Here is a 27,032-nt window from a genome sequence, read left to right as displayed (position 1 = left end):
TCAGCAGTCGTGGCGATACTCCATCTGGACCCACTGCTTTGCTGGCACGAAGTCTCCTCAGCTTTCTGCTCACCTGCGCTGTTGTAATTGTGGGTGGGGATGTCTCTCCTATGCTGGTATCAGCAGATGGATGGGTGGAGGGTGGGTTAAGAGTGAGAGTGGGTTAGGGTGGTCAAACCTGTTAAAGAAGTTGTTCATTTGGTTTGCTCTCTCCACATCTCTCTCGATGGTGACACCCCGCTTCCAGCTGCAGCCAGTGATGATCTTCATCCCATCCCACACTTCCTTCATGCTGTTATTCTGCAACTTCTGTTCCAGCTTTCTCCTGTAGTGCTCCTTCGCCACCCTGAGCTGGACTCAGAGTTCCTTCTGCACGCGCTTGAGCTCATGCTGATCACCGCCTTTAAAAGCCCTTTTCTTCTGGTTCAAAAGGCCCTTGATGTCACTTGTAGTCCATGGCTTGTTGTTAGCATATCAGCGTACAGTTCTTACTGGAACTACAATGTCCATACAGAAGTTGATGTAGTCAGTAGTGCAGTCAACAACCTCCTCAATGTTCTCACTATGTGATCCCTGCAGGATATCCCAGTCTGTAGTTTCAAAGCCGTCTCTCGGAGTATTCTCAGCCTCAGGGGACCACTTCCTGAATGAGCGTGTGGTTGCAGGTAGGACCCTAACTCTTGGTGTGTAGTGAGGCTGAAGCAGAACCAGGTTATGATCTGCTTTCCCAAGCGCAGGCAGCAGGGTAGCGCCGTATGCGTCTTTAACGTTTGCATACAGTAAATCAATAGTCTTATTTCCCCGGGTGTTACAGTCCACATACTGGGAGAAGGCAGATAATGTTTTGTCGAGCGTCACATGGTTAAAGTCTCCAGTAATTAGCACAAGCGCAAGTTGTAACTTGGCAACAGCAGAATGGATGATGTCACTCGCTGTCTCCATGTCCGCCCGAGGAGGAATGTAAACGATAACAACAATGACATGTCCAAACTCTCTGGGCAAGTAATAGGGACGCAGACTTACAGCCAACAGTTCGATGTCCCTGCAGCAAGTGGAGATTTTAAAGTTTACATGTCCAGAGTTGCACCACCGTGTATTAACATAGAGAGCGAGTCCTCCTCCTTTGTGCTTTCCGCAGGTACTTGCGTCTCTGTCCGCTCTAACTGTGCTAAACCCGGGTAGCTCCAAGTTAGCATCTGGGAAGGTGTTAGTTAGCCACGTTTCAGTAAAACACAACAAACTGCATTCTTTGTATGGCACTTCACACTGCGCCAGGCGCTCTTCACAAATTACTTTATTACCTCAATCACTCTGGATATGAAGACAAAGTGAAGAAAGATAAAAGCAGCATGGTGTTTATTAAAGAGCAATAATACCAGTAGAGAAAAGCATCAAACACACCGTGGAGAGCAAAGTCTGGATATATATAGTCTTTGGTAAAAGCTTACGAAAGTTAAAGATGTCACGATGAATGTCCAGGGCGGCGTTGATCGAGCACTCGAAGTTGTTCATGAGATGCTTGGCTGACGATCACATGACAGCGGTGGCACGTGGCTGGTGTCCTCTGCTGACGTCATTCTGTTCTCTTCATCTTCTTCTTCTTCTGAGATGAGGCCTATTTATTATAAAATTCAATGCGAGTTTCACAACACGTGATTGTAAAATACACCTGACTGGCTGGCTGTCAATATGATGGATAAATTCGCTCAGACTCTTTAATCTTGTTTGAGTTACATCCGTTTTTTAAAATAATAAAGTTTCTAATGTTTTAACAATCTCCTGTCTCAAGCTGTAATTTCCAGTCCCATAGCATCTCCTTCTGTTCACAGGTTGTAATCAGCTACAGCTTGGACCACAGCATGTCTTCATCTCCCAAGCTGTACACCAATGTAGTCCTGGTGCCTTTCACTCCACAGGAGATCAGATCATCAATACAGCTGGAGGGTCTCCTGAACTCCTGCTCAGCTCACACAGATGGCACTGTGATGGGTACAATTCGGGAGAACAGACTGACTATGATGTTAACTGACCATGGCAGTGCCCTGTGTTTAAGGTCATCTGTTTAGTCTTGAGCTAAATATCATGAAGATATAGAACACAATTTACAGACTTTACACACACGACAAAGGCTCATTTCAAACGACACGTGACCCTGAGGGACACTGGCACAATGACGTCACTGGCATCACCACAGCCACTACGACACCAGCAATCACACAAGGCTCTGGGCTCTGTCAAAAAAGAAAGAAAGAAAGAAAGAAAGAAAGAAAGAAAGAAAGAAAGAACCTTTTTGAGTGTTCAATATATCTTTTATTATTTTTAATGTCTTTTAGATGAAATGATTTCCTAAGAGAGTAAATGTAAATATAGAAAAACAAAAATACCTCTGGCACAATAACATCAAAGAAAGCTTACTGAATATTTAAATAATTATTTTAAAAATTAAAAAAGGATTAATAAATACTTAAACAAAATGAAAAGGCAGGTGTAAAAAAGCAAAAGCCTCAAGTGACCAACAAACCGAAACCAGACCAGGAGACCACAAGGACCACCAAACATCAAAACGTAAAGCAGAGCCTACCAGACAGGACAGAGCCCAGTGTTGGAGCGGCTCTATTATCTGCAGCTTCTCTTAAATACCCCTGGGGGCGGAGCTCCTGCTGCAGTGTCAAGTGGCCCCGCCCCCCTGGACTCCACATGGAACATGCAGGTGAAAATGAAGGACAACAAAACTAAACAAATACATAAACATAATACTTACAAACAAAATATTCAACAAAACACCATACATAAAACAATAAAATCAATGCCATTTATAAAACAATTCATTAAAAAATAAGAAAAAATGTAAAGAAAATGGAAACTCATTTAAGGAAGAAATGAAACCCAAAATGAAACATCACAGCTGACTTCAGTCCTCAATGCACTTCAACTTCTTGTGGTGTCCATGAGTGTCAAATTCACCATTTAATGTCCATCTTTATTAGTAACTGAACATCTCAGTATTGGGGGGGGCGGGAGGTCAGACTGGAGTGGACATACAAGGGCACAGCAGACACACAGGGGCACACAGGACACATGACAGAGCGCATACACTCAGATGTGGAATGGAGAGCAGTGCTCAGGTCTAAATGATCGATTTCACTGCTAGACTTACAAATCAAATATTCAATCCAAATCAACATCTTATTTGTTACTCACCCCATTGTCATATTCTGCCTTTTCCAGTGCTATTAAGAAATGGATCATCAATACGGAGTGTTATATCTTCAGATCAGACAACACAGGAGATGTGAGCAGAGGTGGTGACAAGTCAGAAGGTCACAGATGAGCAGATTTGACAAATGTCAGTCATCCTTATCGTTTATTCACCAAACACCATTGGGAGTTTATTTTACAAAATGTAAACAATTATTAGATTTGTATTTTGTTAATACATAACGATTATTACAAAGATTAATTCAAATAAATGTTCTTTCCCGATAGAGAATCTTCCAGAACCCAACAAAGCCGCACTGTCCTTAGAGGTAATGACAATATTAAGAAATCTGCACTAAATATCCATTTGATCAAACCCAAATCTTTCCTCTCCCTCAGTCTTGCCATTCATTTAATATTGAGAGTGGCCACTAGGTGGGGGGGGGGGCAGTTTGGCTACAGAAGAATCAGCTCAGCTGTCAGCTTTGAAGGTCATGTGACTGTGTGATCGTGTCACCCTTATTTTGCTCTTAATTCATTTCAATCTTAGTTTTAGATATAATATTTAAAGTTCTTTATTTCAGGTGTTTTATTCTTGTGTTTTTACTTTATTCTTATTTCTTCTACACTGCACTGTATTCTTTTCTCCCCCCTTTCCCATGTGTGTAATATGGCGGGTGTCCACTAGAGGGCGCCACTGCACTTCAGTCCCACCCCTCAGTCCTCCTGTTAAAGTCTCCATTCGTCTGACTCTCTGATTGTTTCTCATTCTCTCCTTTCTTGTTTCACTGCTCAGGATTTCACTGAATGCTTTCTGCTTTTATCTTTTAGATTTCCTTTTTATATAAAGTGTTGTTTAATATTTAGAGTGGCCACAAGAGGCAGTAGTGTGGCGACTAACCAATCAGTGACCCCTTCTGTCCATTCGTTGTCTTTCTTATCTGCTTTTCAATCTCAGATTTGTGGACAAGGTGGGCCAACCCTGGACGGGGTGCCAGTCCACTGCAAAGCCACACATTTATACCCATGTCAAGTGTGTGCCAACTGACCAAGAATTCATTTTGTGAAGATGTTGGAGCTTTCAGTTTACCAAGAGTGACAACTCGGGGACAAGGAGGAGGTGCAGTTTAAAGTTTAATGTGACATCAACTAAAACACCAAACTCTGTCAGTATGGCCGACATCTGACTGACCGGTGAGTCCTCGTCTTCAGACATTCACAGTGAATTCATTATGAAGTGAAGGACCCTTTGAGTGACCAATGGAGGGTCACAAAATGTCTGGTGAATGGACAACACTCCAGTCCCATCTGTCACTCTCTGCTCCTACATATAGTCAACTATTCAAGAGCTCTCGATGCCGAGTGTGTATAGCGCAGTCTGCTGGTCAGACTGGTATTTGTAGGTCTGAGGTGTCTCCACCCCTCATTATGATACAAACACCTGATTGGCTACTCAAACCCAATAAAAATGGAGACCCTGACAGCCACACTTGCCCCACATTCTCATCCACAAATTCAATCACAGAGGTGCTGCCCTCCCAACCCACCCATCCTGTAAATTTAATTACATAGCAAACTACAAACACAAAGATGACCTGACATTCTGGGGACATCAAGTGACCGGTGGAGGGTACTGGTCAGTGGTCACATGGTGTCAAATGGCTGATTGTTACACTGCAGTGAGGATCAAGATAAAACCCTGGATAGAGGGGCTCAGTGAAGGAGGTGTTGAACGTGTGCAGGAGGGTCATTGTGTGTGAGACGCTATAAAATGACAGAGAGCCAGCAGGCCAGTCCAGATACACACCTATTCTGGGGCTGTAGGGGGCGCTGATTACAGTGCGCTTGTTATTGTGACGCACAGAGTACTGGGAATCAGAACACCACAAACTCCAGGACTTGTTGTTGTTTCCAAGGCCGCACTCATCACCTCCTCCTTTCCTGCTCAGTCCTTTATATGCGACTCCAATCTCCATGAAGTCTCCACTACCCTCCACCTCCCAGTAACAGCGAGTCCCAGTCAGAGCCACTCTGCACAGAACTTGGGGCCAGCAGTCAAATCTGTCAGGATGATCAGGATATTTGGCTTTTGTCCCATCACATGTCACCTTCTTGTTCCCTTCAGACAGACGGAGGTCTCTGTGTGCAGTGTTGATGTCCAGGGTGAGGGGACAGAAGTCTGAATGGAGAGAAAAGAAAACGAGTGAGGAAATCTAGGAGTGTGTAACGGGACTGGGGGTGGAGCACAACACAGACAATTAACAAGAACCAATCAGGAGCTGCGCTGACGAGACACTAATAGTAAAGAGCTCATCTGATTGGACAGAATCTGTGAGGGTGTTTAAAACGAAATCCTCGAATCACAATAAATCCGAATCCCTTTTATTCTCCAGTACTTAATGTGCAGGAATCTGACTTGGTAGATTTGGAGCTCCTTATAACGGAACACAACATCACAGACAAATAATAGAAGTAGCTGAAGTGAAAAAGACAAACTTCACACCAAGTTGTAGAATAATCCAATTATAAAGGAGATGTGGCGATAGTGATGTGCCGGTGAGAGTGTGAGTGTGTAGTGTGTATTCCTGTGTCACACACACATGTCCTCACACTGTACACACACACACACAGTCTCTGACAGAACACATGAATACACATAGAAGACGGCTAAGACACTGCTGGGAGAGGCTGTCGCTCTGGCTAAGAAACTATGGAGGTGTCTGTTAGTTTGAGTTTGAATTGACTGAAGTGTTTGGGAGTTTGTGTGAAGAAGTGATGAGCTGCTGAGATGAGTCCGTGGTGGTCCTTATGACACGGTTAGTGACACGAGATGTCTACAGGTCTGCACAGATGAAGAGCACAGCAGACCTCACCACACGCTGTCATTCATTTATGGAGTGTGCCGTTGGTGAGCCAAACCAGACACCAATGGAGAATGTGATTACACTTTCAATTACGTCTTTGTAAAACTGAACAAGGATTGGCTGTGAAATATTTAATTTCTTTATGTGGCATAAGAAGTCCAATAAACGCTGTGCCTTCTTACTGATGTGGTGGTGTTCATGTCCCAGCTGAGAGTGTTTGTGATTGTTGTGCTCAGAACTTTGAAGGAGTCCACCATATTGACTGCTGAATCATTCATTTCTAGTGTCAGAGGTTGTGACTGCTGTTTGTGAAAGTCAATGGCCATTTCCACTGTCTCGGGGGTCTTGAGCAGCAGGGTGTTGAAGCTCACCAAGACACAAGTCGAGACCCCTCTTTTCTAGAAGGTGTTTCATTGCTGTTAGTAATTAGACCAATAATGGTGGTGTCATCAGTGAACTTAATGATTTAACTCAGTGGTAGTCAACCTGGTCCCTACCGCCCACTAGTGAGTGTTCCAGCTTTCATGGTGGGCGGTAGCGGAGCAACCAAACGGCGCTGCAATTACATACTAATCCACTAATTTAACTATAGTAAGTTGTTTTATAAAGATTTATTCTGCCAAACTTAGCGAAAATCCGACATAAAGTACTTGGTAAGTAATTATTATTATATGCTTTAACTTGCTGTAACTCTGCTTTATAAATTTTATAAAGTAAAGTTACTTCCCTACTTTATAAATCACCATTACTGTGGAACTGGTGGGCGGTTAGAAAATTTTACTACTAGGTATAAAAAGGTTGACTACCCCTGATTTAACTGAAGGATCTTTGGACCTGCAGTCATTGGGGTACAAGGAGTAAAGTAGGTGGGCTGTCCACAGCCTTGAGGGGCACCTGTGCTGATACAGAGACAGTCTGTGAGGTGGGAGTCCACACAAACATACTAATGTAGCAGCAGACTCCAGCACCTTTGACTTGTTGTGATGATCAGCATCTCTAACTGCTCTGTAAAGCAGAAACCCCAGCAGTTCTAATGTGGAGTCAGGAACTAATGCAGTAAGCCAGGTGTCCACACAGCCGAGAAGAAGGTGAAGTTCAGTGGTCTGACGTTGATAAAACTAGTAAGGGAAGGGGCACTCGACAAGCGCGTCTCCTGAACCCCACGAGAGACCCTGAGCGCTTCCCCCTTCTCCTCTTCAGGTGGGAGTTACCTGGCTGGGAGTCCGAGTCTGCAGTCGGCGGTTCATAAGTGCTAAATCCGTATGAAAGTGTCCTTAATCAGTGGAGGAGAAATGAAGTCCAATCCCAATAGACAGGACATGATCTCGTGTGTTTGTAATCCTCAGATTGTTACAAAAGGCAAAGTTAACAGAGAAAAACAACACATCAGCAGCGAGCAAACAACTGTGGCTGCCCTGATCAGCACCATCATTATGAGCACAAGGTCACCGTCGAGGTCAGAGTTCTAATGGACTGTCCACACAGACCGCTGGCTTTATTAAATTACACTTTTATTGTCACAGTCCATCTCTTAAATTTAAAATCAATTCGCTGTCACATGTCATCACAAACTGACAGCTCAATGATTTACTGGCCAGCAAACAAGACGGCCATCGAGTGTTGAGAGATGGGAAGTTCATGAAGAAAATCATCATTGAATGAACTGAAGCTATTCAGTCATTAAAGGAGACGATTCATTTAGTACAAATTAATTTTAAAATCAAAAGACGAGGGTTCAGAATAATAAGAAACATGAAGAAGAGTTACTGAACTATGAAAACTTGATTCAGGACAGCATGATGGCCAAAGGGTTGGAGCTGCGGCTTCACAGATTGAGCTTCATGCCCAGTGGTCGTCTTTGTCAGGTCTCCTCATGTCCGCATGTTCTCCTCGTGTCACTCCAGTTTTTCTTCACACAATCCACAGATGTGCATGTTGGGTGAATTGGCGACTCTTTATTGGCCTTGTGTGGTTGTGAGCACCTGACTTAACACAACGCAGCCTGAACTGGATTAAACCGGTTTGACAGACTGTTTTCAGGTGTGACCTGCCATCAAGCACTTCCTGTGACTCTGGATGAGACTTCTATTCCTCTCACTGCCCACCCGGCCCATTCTTCTTGATGTCTGATGGCCTTTTTCTCTTTCCATGGATGTTGACTTGGATTCAGTTCAGGGCTCATAGCAGACACTTCACAACATTCCAATGTCTTCTCTTCTCCTATTCTTGGTGGTCTCACCTTTGTGACATTCGCTCCCAAACACCTTGATGATCTCCTAATTTCATTGTAACCCTCACAGATTCAGCACTTGAACCTCATCTCATTAATGGTGTTGATTTGTCTTCTGTGTACACAGAGCTTCTGTGACTCACCATAAAGCTCTCATTTCATTTCTTTAGTCCAAAGGTACTTCTCCAGCACTGTGGCTGATTAACACACAGTTTAGAAAACTCCAGTGTATGTGTTAACTTAACGCTGTTGTCCTTTGATCTCAGAGGTCCACCTGAGTCTCTCTTGATGTTTTCTTATTTTTTCTCCTCCATTTAAACTCTCCTTCCGTTCAATCTGAGGTCAGCTTTACTCTGGTGGCCTCATCAGGGAGGGGGGCTACAGTCCTGCGAACCCTCAAACATCTTAAGAATATTAGGTACTGTGCTCACTGGAACATGAAGCCCTATGGAGGTGGTCCTGTAGTCTTCACCTTGACCACCCTTGGCTGTGACCTTCTTCATCTCCTGCTCTTCTCTTGTCCTCATTTAGTGTGCGGCACACAATGACACAACACAGCAGAGTGAGGAATTGACTGAGTGACTGAAGACCCCGGTGACACTCATTAGAGGAATCAGTCAGCTTGAGATGTCACGACAGTCCAGTGAGGTCTTTGAACTTCTAAGGACACCCAATAATTTTCTCTGCCATTTTTCATTTGTTTTAATGTTTAAAATTTGTGAAGTCGAGAACTCAAAGCAAAGTGTCTGCTTCATTTTTAAAGCAACACTTTTATCTGTGTCTTTATATACTGTCGTGTGAAAAAGTAAGTGCACCCCATGGCGTGGATTTTATTCTTTTCTTAATATTTTTGGACACATCAAGACTCGGGTTCAACAGATGGCTTTAGTGATTCACTGCCTGGGTCTCTCTATCCCATAATGCACCAGTCACAGGTCCCCCATAACTCTCAGCCCCTCAGTCACACAACACTCAGACTTTCATATCCTAAGCCTGTCCTGTTCTATTAAAACTTCAATGATTTTTATTGTGATGATCCATTCAGTCAAAGCACAAACTCACATTTTAAAAAGTCGTCTCTGCTCTGAGGTTCAGGAGGCTGGAGGGCGAAAACTGGAGCTTCATGAGCTGAAAATAAAAAGAAAAGAGAAGAAGAATGGAAACTGTGAAGATGGCATTGTGGGATCTTAGTTTAGTTCTTAAACACGTATTACAAATGCAGAGGAGTTCAAATAAAACATTTATAAAATATACAAGGGCTGGCAAATTAGGCCAAATACAGATTTGAATATTCATATTAATAATAAATATACAGGGAGTCAGAGAGTATTGAGACCCCTCACTTTCTGCACACTTTACCGTGTTGTTGATTTAATTTTTAATGGATTAATGTGCCTTTGTGCTCATCAGTCTACACTCAGTAACCATAATGACAAAGTGAGCACAGGTCTTCAGAAAGGTCTGCACATTTATTACAAATCAAAACTGAAACTTCTCTTTCCTAGAAGTATTTAGACACTTAATTCAGGTCCTCTCTGTATTCGACTGCACTTCTCCTCCCCCTCAATTCTGACCTGTCACTCTGTCCCCATAGCCTGATGCTGTCACCACCATCTTCACTGTAGAGATGGCATTAGGAGGGTGGTGAGCAGTGCCTGGTCCTCTCAAGACATCCTGCTTGGTCTTCTGTCTAAAGAGTTCAATGTTTGTCTCATAAGATCATTAAATCTTTCCCTTGATGCTCTCAGGCTGTTTTTTGTCGTTTACTCGAGAGTGTCTTAGAGTATCTTCTTCCTGGTGCAGTAATGTCCGACCCGCGCATTACAACATTTAAGATATGGAAGCCTTAAACCGATCAGGTTTAATGTATGACAACGTAAAGGAAGTGCGCTTACCGTTTGTGCGTTGAAGGTGCTGCCACAAGAATGCGGGGCCGCCTAGCGGGTGAGTGCTGTGAGGAGCGGTGACTCTGGACACACGTGGAGCTGTATAATCACCAGAATGGGCTCCTCCACTCGTGTTCAGTTTTACACCCTGGTGTTTTTGCTGCCTGCACAGCGCAGGTGGTTTAAGGTGTGGAGCTCCTGAAAAAAAAAGAGTCAGAGATGGGGATTTGTAAATAACTGAATTTACTTACTCGTAAGTCGGCGACTGGTGTGCTTGAGCTCAGCATAGCCATTGGGAGTCCATGGGAGGTTTACACATGCGTGTGACCGCCAGTGGTTCGAGTTTAAATAGAAAGCTCTTCGGGGCGTGTCATGGAGCATGGTGTGAATATGCCAGCATCTACCTGGTTAGGTGCGTGGGATAGACGGGGTTGCAGATTGGCTGGATGATCTTGACTGTGATATTTAAGGAGTTGCTAACCATCAGGGGTCGTCAGTGGACCTAAAGGTGAGGTCGGATTAAGAACTGCTGAGCTATTGGAGGAGTAGTTGTGATTTTGGTGGCTTTGTAGATATTCTTTTGTACAAATAGTTCTATATATCCTGGTGATACTTTTTGATCGAGGTATATATACTTATTTGGTATTGGGGTAGTTTGGGATTTTGGGATTGCTGTATTTTTTTTTATTTTTTACACAGACACTTATTTTTGCTTCTTATTCATTTTTTTTTTCTCTTTATTTTTTTTTCAAGTTGGAGGAACTTCTTGAGCCACAGATAAAGGAAGACCACCTTCATTGTTGGAGACTATGTGTAGTTTTTGTAGAAGTGCACTGTTTTTGTAAATACACCATATTTTCCCCTTTTTCATATTTATTTCTGAAGAAGTGTCAGTGCTGAAGGACTGTACATCAAACCCGCCTGACACGACTGCATTTTTTTACAGTATTTTTGTAAATAAACTTTCATCTTTCACCGTTCAATTTCTGTCTGTGTCTCATCTCTCCGCTGATCCTGTTTGGCTCATAAACTATCAGATGTCCAGAGTGTAGGCTGGGCCGCTTTCTTACTACACGGGATATCAGACTGGCCACTCTACCATAAACACTTGATTTGTAGAGCGCTGCTGAAATGGCCGTCCCTCCTACAGTGTCTCTCATCTCAGCAGATGACTTCTGAAATGTTGTAGTGACTATTAGGTTTATGGTCTCCTCCCTGGCCAAGGCCCTTCCTTCCTAGTTACTCAGACTGGTCATCTCTAGAAAGTGTCCTGGTGTTTCCAAACTTCTTCCATTTCACAATTCTTGAGGCTGCTGTGCTGCTGGGAACACTTAAAGCTTTACAAATGGCTTTATCCCTTTGTGTTGCTCTTTCCTTCAACACAATTTGATCACAGACATCTACAGAGGGTCCCTTGAACCCCATGTCTTGGTGTTTGTGCTGACATACAATGTCATAAATATACTGTATTTTATACATATTGACAAGCAGGTACAGTTGTGGACATCTTCAGGACCCGATCTAGTTAAGAAATCCCACCCTGAGTCAAGACGGTGCTGTTCCTGCTAATGTCATTACTTCAATGAGTTCACAGGCCACAAGACGAGTGACGTCACTTCCACAACCCGCTAATTAAGCTCCGTCTCTTCTAGGACACCACTATAAAATGTCACCAGAAGTGGGTGTTCATTACAGATCTGTGACTGAGGAAGATGGAGCTCCGACTCACAAGTGACTGTAACTTGACAGCCTTTGACTGCAGCAGACGTCATCATTGTGCTCCGTCTTTGTGCTTTTTATTTCATCTTCATCATTAAACGGGGTATTTCAGGGTGGTACCCCAACTCTTTGTGCCCACTCTCTCTGCTTATTTTCACAATACACAATACTTTATATGTCTAATGTGGTGGAGATGGCCGGGATGGACCCTGTGCTCTTGGATGATTGACCTTAGTTTGCATTTAAACAAATCAGCATCTTTATGTGTAAACATACATAATTCATAATTTATAAAGTGTGTTTACTCTGAGGCTTCACTCACTGAAATGTTCAGGTGGTCCTCAAGTAGTCAGAGTTCTGACGCAGTCCTCCAATTTGCTTATCTTCACCACCAAAATATATCAAATAAAATGCTTTTCTTGTGTAAAATCCTTTTAAATGTTGGTGGGAGACACGACTTCTGAGCAAACAACAGCAGGAATATAAAACACGAAAGCTCAGGGGGAGCACAGCTGAAAATGGATGAACGTGAACTTTTAACGTGGACTCCATCCAGCAGAATGTAATGGACACTGAAGACAGCAGGAGCAGATTGAGATGTTCTGATATTATAAAGCACTGACGCTGAGCTCAATTTGATTCCATTAACGTCTTCTCTGTTCTCAAATAAACAATTAATTTGTGCACTAAGCCGGCTTAGCCATTTAAAACACATTTCTGTTCATTAATCTTAAGTTAAGGAAAGCAAAGGAAATAAAAAGAATCCCAAAGTTAAGTGAAAACAGGACTTTTTAAGAGAGTATACGGAAAAAGTATAAGGAGTATAACATTTCAACTTAAAATTCCAAAACATCTGATTAAAATCAGCTGATTATTTAGAGAGTTTGTTATCACTCAGCTAAACAAAGTGAAAGGCACTATATAGTAAAAATAATTAACAGCAAAGGATGGCAGATAAATGTTAAAGAGCGGGCCTTCTTCAGTGTCATCTTATTGTCACTCTGGTCCTCCTAATGGACTTCAATAACAAACACAATGTCACCAGACGCTGTACCTGATGGAGTCCTTGTCATGATGAACCCCTGGCTGATCTTCTCCAGACTCTTTGTCAGACCTGACAGCTCCTTTCTCAGGTCCTCAGAAGAGAAATCAGTGGTGACAGTGAAGCTCAGCGAGTCTCCATCAGCAGGAAGGATACAACGAGATGAGAAAGTCTGCATCACGACAGAAGAGGCAATGAGATTTAAGAAAGGACACATTAAAAAGTAAGTAATGCTGATAAGAGGGGAGTCTTCTGAATTAAGGATCAGTCTGGTGGTCAGTCAGTGTGGGTTTAGATGGTGAGAACGCCTGTCATTGACTTGTTGGTTATTTATGAGAGAATATTTGGTGGAGTGTAGTGGAGCATCAGAGATTATCAACCTTAACCTTCACGCAGGACTCCATGAGAGGCGAGTCAAGATAAAGGGATTGAGGGGTCAGGTGGGTACAGAATTGACTTGGCACACAAAACAGGGACAGAGACAAAGTTAATTAAGAAAGCTCTTCAATTTGATTATACAATTGAAGGTCTGCAGCTCAGAAGTGTAACTTGTGAGGAAATCCTGGGAGCCTTTGTGTCTTCATCACCATCATCAACCATACAAAGTAGAGAAAGCTAAGAGAACGCTGAGTTATGTAACACCCACCATGTGTGGAGTGTAAATCTAGAAGAGAATCTCCCTAACCTCTGCTAAACACAGTCGACATCAGGACTATTGTGTGCAGTGTGAGATAAATACACACAAGAAAGATGAGAGATGAGAGACGAGACTGGACTGAGGGGTCTGAGCTGTGAGGAAATGCTGAAGGATTTGAATCTCATTGGTTTAAAGATGGAGACATCAGAACGTGGCCTTGGAAAAGAGTTGGCACCATTCTTTATTAGATGTCATCTTTAATGTTTCATAACAATTCACTTTTTCACCCAGATAGCTGTAGATTCATCTGTCTGTCATGTACATGAACTTATCAGCTTTGAGATATTTGTAAACAGAATATTTGAAATGTTAAGGAAATATGAAAAGGCGATCTGTGTTAGGCTGAATGGCCTGTTCTTGTCATGTTGTTAAAACTTCTCAGATCTTTTAAATTTCTCATTAAATGTTCTCTGGTCTCACACACCCCAGTCTGATCAGAAGTGTAGAACTCACCTGCAGGAAGTGGAGGTGGTCCTTGGTCTCTGAAAGCTCCTTCAGCTCATCTTCTCTCCTCTTCAGCTCCTCGATCTCCTTCTTCAGTTGCTCCATGACTCCTTCAGCCTTCTCTGTTTCTGTCTTTTCTTGTTCTCTGATCCTCTCAGTCAGTTTCCTGTCGGCTTCCTCAATGCACCGTATCAGAGCAGTGAAGCTTTTCTTATTTTCTTCCACGTCTCTTTTCACAGACATCTGAATGAATAGGATAAAGAGTTAGAATTGAGTCACCTGATAAGAATAACCAATCACAAGACACGTTTGTTGATATTTTGATGTTGTGAAGGACAGTTTGAAATGCCTGGAGTGACTGTTGGTACTTTATTTGCAGAAGGGAATTAAGATCAGTTGCAGACCACCTCCCAGACAATATGCCCCCCCCCCCTTCAACCCCAATAAACCCTCCTTCCCCTGACACCCCCCCTAAAAAGAGTGGAAGGTGATATCATCAGTCTGCTGATGCTCCTATTAAAGAAACTGCAAGACTTTATGAGATATGCAGTTATAAATGGCATCCTTTGCAGGATCTTGAGATCCATTGGCAGGAGCTGCTGGGGACACATCTACTGTCTTGTGAGGACTCCATTTGACCTGGGAGTTTATATAAAAGTCTCCATTTAAAAAGGGCATCTCCTGCTAGTCTTGGTGTTAGGAGTTGAGAAGGACAACACACACCAGGAATAAAGAAGAGGAAAAAGAATAAAATGTATTTGTATATAGGAGTAAACGTGTGTGTTAGAAGGTAATTGTGTGAAAATAAAAGTATTTCTGGACCAGAGACTTGTGTGTAATAGCTGTGTTCTATTTTAGGGTGTCAGATGTCACCATGTCAGACCTGTGAGATGGAAATATTAGACAAGAGGGTCTAGGTGTTGGTCAAGGGGCTTCAGATTTCATTTCATTTCATGAACTCTTTGCTTATTTACCCTTCCTTATTTGCATGTTTGATGTATTTCTGCTTCATTTATTAACTTTGCATTATTACTAATGAATTTTCTATTACAACTATGGCTCATAATTGTATGATGGCAACTGGTGGGGTGTTACTATATGGGAAGTAAATGTGAGGTAAAAGGTGCATGCTGTCCAGGATAATCAACCCCAAAGCTGGAGGTGTTCTGCTCTTTTTAGAATATTACAGATCTGGACAGTGACTCGGAAAACTCTGTGATAGAAGGCAGGGATGAAAGCTCTAAAGGTCACTTCCTAACCAGCCCCTAGAATGAGGATGAAATGATAATATGGGATTTATTTATTAGGGAATTTAGATGAAGCTTTACTCCAGATACAGAGAGTCTCATATGGTGTTTTGCCTTTTGGTACACATGTGGGAAACCTCCCTGGTTGGGTGGATAGGCTCCTGGCCAAAGCAGGGAAGGAAGGATCCACTTCTCTTTGTCAAATGTGTCCAGCTGTATTTGAGTAATTTTAAGAGGTTGGAAAAGACCAGCAGTTCTGCAGGACAATTTAATTTTAGCTGAGGAGCAGTAGTGACATAGTGATCATAAGTTCAGCCTATGCAACATAAGACTGAGGAAATTAGATAGATAGATAGATAGATAGATACGATAGATAGATAGATAGATAGATAGATAGATAGATAGATAGATAGATAGATTAGATAGATAGATAGATAGATAGATAGATAGATCCACACAAAATGGGCCTCATAGAATCTTAACAGAATTAAAGATTTATTCTTCACAAAGTAGTACTCCAAATACACAGACACTCCAAAGCAAACAAAGTTTCAAAACAGAATCCAAAAAGAGCAGTTTTAATACAAAGCAAGAGGTTGAGAAATCCAGAAAATCACAAAAACATAAGTCACAGCCAAAGAACACAAGAACTCGACATCTCAGAGAACACATTCACAATGAAACTGTGAGATACCTTTGGTATTTATAGGGCTGAAGGGAAGCTCCTGGTAGTGAATAGCAGATGAACCTAACACAAACCACATGGAGCTTAACACAGGCAGCTTATAGATAGGATCAAATACAAAGAATAATGCAAATACTTAACAAAATCAACATTATCATCAATAAATAAACAAAAAAGACATGAAACAAGACTTTGAGGACCATCCAGGGGAAGGACATCTGGCTGAAAAATGTTGCGGTCAACATGGGTGTAGACAGGGGATTTCATGCATCACTAATAAGCAGGAATTCTAGGAGGAAACAACACAATCAGATGAGCATAGAACCATAAACCAAAGTTAAGGTCGGTCTGTGAGTTTGGCTCTCCTTCACTTCTACTTCTTCAACCTTCGCCTGTGTGTCTGGATTGTGTTGAGTGACACATTGTGCTCGTCTACTTTCCTTGAACTAAAGACACACCCCAGTGGTCTGGGCCTGCTGTTTTTAGTACTTTAGTGCACTAGATGGCGCTGGTCTGTTTAATGTGAGTCTGTGCTAAATAAATTAGGTTGGATGAGTTTGGTCTGTCTCTTGCACAGAAATGTGTGTGAAGAGTTCTGACTCTGCTGGATGAGAACTTTCTCGTAAGTGAATCCTGGCAGAACTGGGCATCAGAGAGTGTGCTACCGTGGACAGTCTGCTAGCTCATTACAGGGTCAGACCCACACTAGCAATCACAATGAGCCAATTTGGGGTTTTTGCCAATTAACCAAACTGAAATATGAGGGTGGGGGGGAAGATCTGGAATAACTGGAGAAAACGCACTGAGATACTGGAAGAATTGGGAAACTTCACATGGTAAGTTAAAGGAGGACAGTGGATCTGAGATTGAGCAGATGCCACCGCTGGAGAAACTTAAGTAGAACATTTGGAGGGTGTACTTTATATAAAGTCTGCACTCAGTCAAACAGTGGAGATGCTTAAGTTGTGAAGTATAATAGAACTAGGAAATAGTAAAATGAATAAGAAAAGACCATTATGATCTCCAGAATAAATCAAAAATACACCAGATATCAAAATGAGGCTTTTTATAGGAAATGACAGGCTCTCCAATTACAATGTAACCACTTGACAACAAAAGAATCTGAATAACTCATCTTTAAATTGTATCATTACGGTGAACATGGAGAGAATGTTAATAAGATATTAGCTCAATAATTCACAAGCAGAAAGTTTGCAATGCAATAATACAAATCCATCCATCCATTTTCCAACCCGCTGAATCCGAACACAGTGTCACGGGGGTCTGCTGGAGCCAATCCCAGCCAACACAGGGCACAAGGCAGGAACCAATCCTGGTCAGGGTGCCAACCCACCGCAGAATAATACAAATTATGAGTGCAAATGGTGATAAAGTCATAAAGCATAAAAATATAACTCACGCATTTAGTAAGTACTATAAGTGTTTATATTCTACTCAGTTTATAGAAAACGAGACACAATCTGATGAGTTCTTTGATTTAATACAAATACAACAGCTGGACACTCTTAGTGCAAAGGAACTGGACAAACCTCAGACCCTCTCAGAACTACTGGATGCTATAAACTCACTCCAAAGTGGGAAAACAGCAGGCCCTGATGGCAACCAGTGGAATTTAATGAAGATGTTTTCAACACAGTTAGCCCCACTATTATTAGCAATGTTTACAGAACCTACAGACAACAAAATTCTACCTCAAACTTTTCACGAAGCATTAATTCCTGTTTTTACAAAGAAATATAAGTATTATCACAATGTGCATCATACAGACCACTGATCAATGATGTTTTGAACTATTTGAAATTGGAAAAAAACAAATTCTCACTTAGAAGATCTGTTCAAAACTTTTTAAAATATGGCAAGATCTAATTAATAAAAGTTTAAAATAAACATTCATAGCAGGGGATAATAATATTCTGCCTTTTTATTATTTATTTATTTATTTTCCAAAATTTGTTTGGTCTTGCTTCCGGCTCTCCTCTCTTTTTCTTGGGTGAATTAAGTTTGGTTGTTTTATTTCATTTATTTTTTTGTTCCTGCTTTCTGTTTCTAACTATCTTTTATTATTATTTTTAGTTTGACTTTGAAAGTCATTTAATAGATAAGTTGAACTTGATAGCATGCAATGCTATTTTCTTGAAATAAAAACAACTTAGAACATTAAGGAATGTTGCGCCCGCTGATCTAATTCAGATCATCAGCGTCGACCTTCATTGTGAGTTTCTGTTAGTAGAGTTAAGTCTCCTTTAGGCAGCTGATGGAATATCAGAGGAGTTTAGGGTGATGTTGTCTGAATCTCCACTGAGTAACTCATGGGATTCTGTTAACAGTGAAAGGCCATGAAGGACACCACACAACATCTTCTCTAACTCTCCCTTCTCATGTCCCTACTCATCATCACCAGTGAAGCTCTGCTGCTCTTCAAGTTTTCATTTATTTCTCCTCTCTTTGATATGAAGTGTTGTCTTCATATTCCACTCACCTTCATCTCCTCCATCGTCCTCCTCGTCTCCTTCAGTGTCTTCTCTCTCTCCTCAAGTCTCCTGTTGATGTCACTCAGTGTCTGTTTCTGTTTGGACACACAAGAGGACACGTGTGGTCAGATCAGAATTCACGTTTACTTTGTGATTTCTTCTTCTCTTTCTGACTCCTAATATTTTCACAACACACTTGTTTGACATTTAATGACACAACTTAGATGTGATTTAAAAAACAGGAATGACAATAAAAGATTAAAAGAAAGGTTTAATTTAATTAATGCAAGACTGAGTTTGGACTTGAAAAGTGCATCAAATAAAGAAGACAGTTTGAAGGTGCACTGGTGTGTGAGTTAGTTCTTGACATTGTGATGGATGGCTAGTAGCTCATCCCGGCCGACACATCCAGGCCGCTAGATGTCATCCTCCCTGCAGCATAGCGGTGCCCCAGATTCCTGCAGGGCACCATGGGAGATGGAGTTTGGCTTCACAGCCATGCTGGGTGCTGTGGGTGCCATCGTGGGACGCTGCAGGGAGACACAAGGCTTTTTTATTTTCCCTATAGCTTGGAAGTACTCCCAAGTCATGGGGACGGAAGAACAGAAGTACTTCTGGTCTGAAGAAAAGTATGTCTTTATCTGACCTGGAAGTGCTATGGAATTACATGGACAGAAGGACAGGAGCACGTCCGGGTCAAGCACTATTTAAAGGACTATTCAAGTCCCAGCAAGCTGAGCCAGAGTTGGGAGGTAGAGTGATGGAGCTGCTGGGAGGAGAGGAGGATCTTTATTGTATTTATTGATTTTTGATTTGTGTATTGTGGTGGCGGAGATGCTTAAAGCACAATATCTCCAGAAAAACAGAATTACAATTAATTCTTGTGCTTTTACTTGGTGTCTTGGATGTTCGTCTGTGTGGTTTAAGCAGTGACAGCACCCTCTAGTGTCACAATGTTTAGAAGACATCACATCGGCAAACTGGGAAATGTGAAGTTCACACAACACCAAAAATAATAAAAAAACAAACTGGAGTGTGTAAGTAAAGAAACTGGTGAAAGGCCAGGAGGACTTAAACACGTCATGTCAGTAATTATAGGATCTACAAGGCCATTTGATATCCTGAGTAAGACATGTGAGGACGTTGTCTGCCGTTGTCATTTTCTGGAGTCAAGTAAGATACTGAAATACACAAACGATTCTGTTGAATTCAGGAAGAAGGCAACTTAAAGGAATTCTAAAACTCAAAAATGATATTCTTATATGTTACTCACCTCATGTGTTTTGTTTAGATGATTAATTAATTTTTTTAAATAAAATGTTTATTATGTTTATGTCTTTTGGTTTCTCCAGAGCCTTCAAGACCACCTAGCCATCCCTGTTAAGGGGTCAGCTCAGATATCAGCAGGTGGCTGAGCCTGTGGTGTCCTGATGATGGACTATCTGTCAGGCAGAGCGCAGTTTGGGAGACTCAAGGACTGTGTGAGCAACACTGGAGCAGCACAAGGAACAGGCCTGTCTGCTTTACTCGTCACTCTGTGCACCTCACACTGGAAATAACAATTTTATTTTTCTTGTATATCCAAAAATCACCCAAGGAGAGTCTCAATGGGCTTTAACAGGCCCTGTTTTTTAAGAGCCCCCTACTCCAGATTCCCTAAGAAGAGAAGAAGAAAAAACTCCCAAATTAACCTTGTAAGGAAAGAAAATGGAAGAAATCTTAAGAGGGCAATTCAGAGAGAGACGCCCCTGTAGGTAGGCTGGGCGTGCAGTGAGTGTCAAACACAAGTAATCCTCATCACAGAGCTAGATGGCCAATCCATCATGGCCTCCTCAGAAACACAACAGAACAGAACAAACTACAAGGCAAAATGCAAGAATAGATGAGACCACTCACTAAATACAGAACTACCACAGATGAGGACACAGATTTGTGCAAATACATCAAAACAAAACAGAAACTGATGAACAAAAATGAGAAATAACAACATCTGACCATCAGCTCATTGTAGGACCACAGCCAGATTGTAGGACAGGAGTCAGACAAGCCAGCTTCATAATGGCTTCTGTGACTGTCACTGTCACAGCTCCTGTCATCGTGTTGAACAAAGAAAGCTATAGACCCCAAAAGAGCAGAAGAAAGCCGAGGGGTCTTATGAAGCCATGAAGCCCACCTGAGGAATCACAAACACCTGTGACACCAAGTGTCCCCAACATTATGGTGCCCTGAAATGGGTGGACTGTGTATAAAAAGTGCTGTGTGAGTGAAATGTCTGTAAATAAACTTAAATGAAAGTCTGCCGTGTGCACTTTAATCACTATGTCTGAAGTGTTGTATTTCATTTAATTAAATTCAAATTCATAGTTTCATTAAAGTGAAATATCTAACCAGCTTAACTATGAAAAGAAAATGACACATTATATAAAAAATGTTTAAAGTATGTAGCATAACTTTTCAAGATTTTTTTAATCACTTCAGAGTTCTATTCATTTTAATTGAATTCAACTAATTGTTTTATGGGCACCCTACTATTTTATTTTTAGTCACATATGACCAATACAATTTTTGTATAAGATTTTTTTTTCTTTTTAGTGCATCCTCTTTAATAAAATCCCTGTGTGCATCCAGGTGTCCGTGTGCGTGTTTCTTCTGGTGAAGTGCGCATGCGCGGGGCACAGTGCGATGCGCGATATTACTGTCAGAGAAAGTTACAGGCGTTTTACAGAAATACAAACCAGTATTACTGCGAGAGGAAATTAAAGGTACACAATACAGTGACGTATATTACAGCCACATACAAGCCAGTATTACTGTCAGAGAAAATTAAAGGCATATTACCGACGCGCACACCTGTATTACCGCCAGAGAAAATTAAAGGTATATTATGGATGTACAGGCCAGCAGACATACAAGACCGTATTACTGTCACAGAAAATTAAAGACACACAATACACGGCGGCAGCCCACGATGAATGGTCAGCTCAGCAAGTAAACATCAGTAAAAGAAAGGCTGAAAGACAAAGAAAAATACGACCAACAAGCAGAATGAGGTCAAAGTCCCTTACCATTTAATATAGACTGTTCCTACTAATGTTTATGCACTACTGTTCTAGCGCCCGTTATTGTAACGTGCTAAATGACTATTTTTCAAATAAAATCATGTCATTTAAAAATCTTTTTTACATATTTTTTCTGCATCCAGAAATATCAAAACATCTGGAAACTGCACAGGAATAAATTAAATAGCTTGGAATGTTAGAACTATGAAGAAATCTGCTCAGTTTGTGGCTGAAGTTCATAAATTGTTAAATTACCAACACCTCAGTCCACCTAACATGCAGATATTTAGATTATGGGATGAAGACAGAGCATCAGCAGGAAACCCACATGGACACGAGGAGAACATGCAATCAAATATAACGTATTTATGATATAAGGACAACTGAAGGTGTGCATATTCAAGAACATTCAGACAGATGACTTCCACAAACAACACAAAATATGAATCTGCGTTACTTTAGTTTGTTGTTTTTCTCACTCTTATAGAAAAAGGCACATCAATTGTGATTTTTATTTCCCAATTTTTATCCCAACAATTTACCAGGTCACATCCTTCTTTCAGAGCTGCATTTCAATGTTCTCATCTCAGTTCTGGTCTCTCAGAAGGTTAGATGGATCAGTTCCCTCACACTCTCTCTTACACTCTCATAGCAACATGGATTTGTGCACAGATTGCCTGAACTCATTTATAGCTTCCCTGTACATCTGTGTGTGTGTGTGTGTGTGTGTGTGTGTGTGCGTGCGTGCGCGTGTGCGTGTGTAACGCAGCCCTCAACTGATACAAGCCCACTTTAGTTTTCTCACTAAATTTATAAAGAGACCCTCACAACAGCTAACACCTTCTCCTTCTCACAGTTATGTTGATGTCAATTCCCAGAATTCACCCACTCTCTTTGTTTTACTACCAAATTACAGCCAGGAGTTCCTGGAGCTGAATTTATTGTACAAAACTTTGACTTACAGTAACTCTGCAGTACAATACGGACTGACGTGAGACTCTTATAAAGTCCTGAGATGAGCCAAACGCACACTGAAATTCTTTTAAAATGGACCAACAAGACAAAGCAAACAGCCAGCTAAACCCACTTGGCGTGTGTGTGGCGTCACTACAGACTGTGTCTATTCGTGTGCTCTGACTGTCGACTGAATTCTGTTTACGCTGACACTCCATGGTGACTTACTCATGAGGGTCAGAATGTCAGATGTTACTATGAGCAGCTCACAGGACACGTATACCCTGCCAGGGGGCAGTTCAGGTCTGCAGGCTGTAGTTTGCCCCCCGCTGTCTTAGAACACGAAGAAACTGAGCAAGAGAGACCACTTGGCTCCCTTGACTGCTTAATGGGTGTCCCATCCTGGGCTGTTTCTTGCCTGTAATTGGAAAATCAAATTTATAAGATGGATGAATAGATTCTTCTATTACACTATATTACATATCCTTTAACTTCTGTTATTTAGTTTGTTTCCATTAAACACTAAGCCCCACTCACCTGTTTTTCTTCTCTTTCCATCTCCAGCTCGACCATTTCATGATTTTTATGTCCAGTTACCACACACATTATGCAGATACACGTCTTGTCAGTTTTGCAAAATATCTCCAGACTTTTCTGATGTTTCTCACAGAGTTTCTCCTTCAGATTTCTATCAGGATCAACCAGCTTGTGGTGCTTCAGGGCTGCTACTTCATAGTGAGGCTGCAGGTGAGTCCGACAGTAAGAGGCCGGGCAGGTTAGACAGGACTTCGCCGCTCTGAACTTCTTCCCAGTACAGAAATCACACTCCACATCTCCAGGGCCGGCATAATTCTTAGATGGAGGAGGAGGAGGAGGACTGATTGTTGTCTTCTTTAATTTCTTGATGACTTCATTATGCAAGGTAGTTCTTCGCAGTGCTGGCCTTCTGGTGAAGTTGTGTCTGCACTGAGGACAGCTGCACAATTGGCTCTGACCCCAGCAGTCTGTGAGGCACTTCAGACAGAAACTGTGACCACAGGGGATGGTGACGGGGTCAGTCAAGGTGTCCAGACACACCGAGCAGGTGAACTCATCCTGTAATCCACACAGCTGGGCTTCAGCCATCGTCAGTCTGAGGAGAGGCAGGCAGAGAGAATCAGTCAGATAAACAAGGAAGTGACTTGTGAAGAAACCAAAGTGAAAGTTTGTGTTCAGTGAGGAGGAAGAGGAGATTTAAAGAGAAAGTTGAGAGCTCACAGAGAGAACATCTGAGGAGACATTGAGGGTGAACAGTTAACGTGAAGGAGGAGCTCAGAGAGTGAAGACCCCAAAGTGACAGAAGAGATGACCTGTCACAGGGGGTCTGTTAAAGTGTAATTCACGTCAGTATTTCTTGTTACTTATTACAAACATCAGTGCATATTTGACAGACTCAGAGCTCAGTGCACACTGACAGATGGAATAAAATAAAAATAAAACACAACACAGCAATGACTGTAAACAGATTTGCATGTCACCATGCTGGTCCTCTTTATTAGTCAAATTGTCCATCCCATAATAAGCTCTCATCTCTTGCTTATCAGAGTTGTGTGAATGATCTGGTTGAGGAGAATAATCTGATTGATGTTAATCCATCAAATCATGAATTTTGTTTTTTTTCTTTGTCCATGTCAGTAATTTCTCAGATTATTCAGTAAATTCACCAACTCTTAGACTCCCAACAAGGTAGCTGAAGCCCTTGAATGATATGATTTATTGATAAACAGACCGTAGAAATTTGAAAACTTTTTAAAAATTGACATAACAGACAGGACACAAAACAGACAGACACGTAACACCGAGCAGGTGTTGGCCACTCTTAGCTCATTCACAGGTTATACAAGTCGTATTATCACAGGATTTGTGAGACTAGGCTGGTGTACTCCTCATACACACGCACACACACATACAGATCTTCTCTCTCTTTCAGGCCCCACTTCTTCTGAGCAGCAGCGAGCGGAAGCACAGAGCAACGGCATCTCCCACAGGCACGTAGCTCTTCACAAACACTCGAGTAAGTCCAACTAGAGTAAAGTCGACATCCAACAAGGAGACGTCGAAGTTGATTGGCCAGTGGGTGGTAGAAAGTTAAAGCTGACTGTCTCCTAGTGATTCAGCTGAAAGCGCAAAGCGCCAAAATTACTGCAGAAACAGAGAAGATGAACTCAGAGTTAAAAGTAAGTTCCATCTGTTCTTTGCCCATCAAGAGCACGTTTATATGTTGTGTGTCCTGCAGCATGTACAGTTCAGGCTTTCCGGTCGACAGTGTAGACAGCTTCACCTGCCAAAAGTGTTTAGTTAATTTAGAGTCAGTTGGGAAACTATGTGAATTGGAGTACCGTGTTAGGAACCTGATAGCAATTAGGCAAACCGAACATTCAATCAACTTGGTTTGTTTAGATCATTTGGCGACTTCTGATTAAGCTTCAGTCTCTCCAGGTCCCACTGTAGTCAGTGTGCAGCCGAAGTCAGCAGCACCAATTCAGCCGCAGGGCACAACAGTGAGACAGGGGCCTAAGAAGCCAAAATTGAGTCCCTTGGCACCTAGGTTACCAATTTGGATCCAGAACAGATTCTCAGCACTCTGCAGCATGCCTGTGGATAACTGAGAACAACATAGTGCTCATAATTAGTGATTCCTTAGTGCAGAATGTCAGAATTCCAAACTATGTTAAACCAACAGTTAATGTTAAATGCCTGCCAGGTGCGAAGATTTCTGACAGAGAGGCCCAATTGGATCGTATCACCGATGATGAAGTATCTAACTTATTGCTGCATGGTGGCACTAATGATATTTATTTACAGCAATCTGAGGTATTAAAGAGGAACTTCATCTCTCTATACAGCAAAGCTAAAAGAAAATGTCGGAATTTAGTTGTATCTGGCCCCTTACCAAGATTATATAGAGGGGATGTAATTTATAGCAGATTGTATTCCCTTCACTGCTGGGTAGAAACCTGGTGTGCAAATAAAAGCATAGCGTTTGTGAACATTTGGGATGAGTTTTGGGAAAGGCCTGGATTTTTCATAAGAGATGGTCTTTATCCTAACTAGAGGAAATCTTTAGTATTATCCCAAAATATGGCAACAAAACTGCCTGGCTGACTGATTAGAGCTCCATCCAGGCCACAGTCATGTGATCTTAAATCACAGTCTGTTGTTTATCCCACCTGTTACTTTCCTGAAGCTGTTACCCATAATTCTTGTCATGGGGCATTCCGTAAATTTAGTCTTGATACAAACCTTAAATTAATCGATAACCAAAAAATAAGGTGTACAATTAGACCAAGAGATAAAACCACACCCTCCACCAGGGGCATCTGTAGTAGAAATTTACTTCAAATTAAACAAAAAATATATTGCCAGTTCAGAAAGAAGTGTACAGTATCAAATGCTGCTTATTGAACATTCACTCTCTTGGCAGTAAAGCTGTTTTGGTAAATGATATTATATTAAGTACAAAATCTGATCTGCGTCTTCTAATTGAAACCAGGCTTAGTAAATGTGATATTGTTCCCCTAGCTGAGGTGTCATTAGATGGATACTCGTTCCTATATTAGTCTAGAGATTCTGGTCAAGGAGGAGGACTTGGAATAATTCATTGTAACAAAATGCAAATCACTTCTAAAAATTTAGGCAACTTCACATCCTTTGAGGCATTCATTTTAAATATTAAAACAGATTCCAAAACAATTATACTGCTAGTCTACAGACTACCAGGGCCATATTCATTGTTCATGACTGAATTTAGCAACCTTTTATCTAATTTGGCTATAAATCATGATCACATAGTACTGATGGGGGATTTTATTGTACACATTGATGTGGAAACTGACACTTTTAGCAAATGTTTTACTTATTAGTTAAATTCAGTAGGCTTTTGTCAGATTGTCAAAGGTCCAACTCATAATCATAACCACACATTAGGTTTAATTATAACTTACAAAGTTGAAATTGAAAATGTAAATATTACTCCATTAAATGAAGTTATTTCTGATCACTACTTAATTACATTTGATTTAGTCCTGCCCTTGCCAACTCACTCACAGATTAAAATAAAGACAGTGTGACATTTAGATTGTAATTCTGCTTCACAATTTATAGATACTTTGAGTTAGTCGTGTGTAATTGTGGAAAACCATTTAGATCAGCTAACATGACATTATAATGTGACTTTGAGAGATGCTTTGGACGCAGTGACTCCCTTTAAAACAAAAGTGATCAAAGCACATAGAAACTCTCCCCAGTTTAATGAAAACACTCGAGGTTTTAAATTAGAGTGTCAAAAACTGGAGCGCAGATGGAGAGCAACAAAGGTACATGTCTTTCAAATTGCATGGACAGAGTGTTAAAAAATATAAAAAAGCTTTCTTTACTGCTTGCTCAGACTACTATTCTAAAATAATAGACAGCAATAATAAAAATCCTTGGGTACTGTTTAGAACAGTTGCTAAGTTTACAAATGGGAATTCAGAT

The 27,032-nt window shown here is 41.4% G+C and overlaps 4 protein-coding genes across 10 annotated transcripts in view; 2 read left to right on the top strand and 2 right to left on the bottom strand.

The window, feature by feature from the left end:
• LOC114641511 (E3 ubiquitin/ISG15 ligase TRIM25-like) overlaps positions 1–23,720 on the bottom strand; it is an 88,559-nt gene extending 64,839 nt beyond the window's left edge. Inside the window, exons 1-7 of one of the 2 annotated variants that reach the window (XM_051927829.1) lie at positions 23,055–23,720; positions 18,513–18,599; positions 14,090–14,323; positions 12,952–13,111; positions 10,188–10,376; positions 9,355–9,420; positions 4,583–5,377 (exon numbers count right to left, since the gene is read on the bottom strand). In XM_051927829.1, the coding sequence (XP_051783789.1) occupies positions 4,836–5,377; positions 9,355–9,420; positions 10,188–10,376; positions 12,952–13,111; positions 14,090–14,323; positions 18,513–18,599; positions 23,055–23,642 (1,866 nt within the window). In that variant the 5' untranslated portion in view covers positions 23,643–23,720 and the 3' untranslated portion in view covers positions 4,583–4,835. Of the gene's footprint in view, positions 1–4,582; positions 5,378–9,354; positions 9,421–10,187; positions 10,377–12,951; positions 13,112–14,089; positions 14,324–18,512; positions 18,600–23,054 lie in introns of those variants that run through there. The other variant, XM_051927828.1, reaches the window with a different exon arrangement.
• LOC114641514 (gastrula zinc finger protein XlCGF7.1-like) overlaps positions 1–27,032 on the bottom strand; it is a 688,851-nt gene that overhangs the window by 281,654 nt on the left and 380,165 nt on the right. The gene's annotated exons all lie outside the window — the stretch shown is intronic.
• The window catches only part of LOC114641540 (tigger transposable element-derived protein 1-like), a 769,935-nt gene that overhangs the window by 520,272 nt on the left and 222,631 nt on the right, over positions 1–27,032 (top strand). The gene's annotated exons all lie outside the window — the stretch shown is intronic.
• The window catches only part of LOC114641539 (zinc finger protein 501-like), a 419,195-nt gene that overhangs the window by 351,979 nt on the left and 40,184 nt on the right, over positions 1–27,032 (top strand). The window lies entirely within an intron of this gene.

Source organism: Erpetoichthys calabaricus, chromosome 5 (assembly GCF_900747795.2).
Source record: "Erpetoichthys calabaricus chromosome 5, fErpCal1.3, whole genome shotgun sequence".
NCBI lineage: Eukaryota > Metazoa > Chordata > Cladistia > Polypteriformes > Polypteridae > Erpetoichthys > Erpetoichthys calabaricus.
Note: the sequence above shows the minus strand (reverse complement) of the source record. Positions and strands in the feature narration are given on the sequence as shown.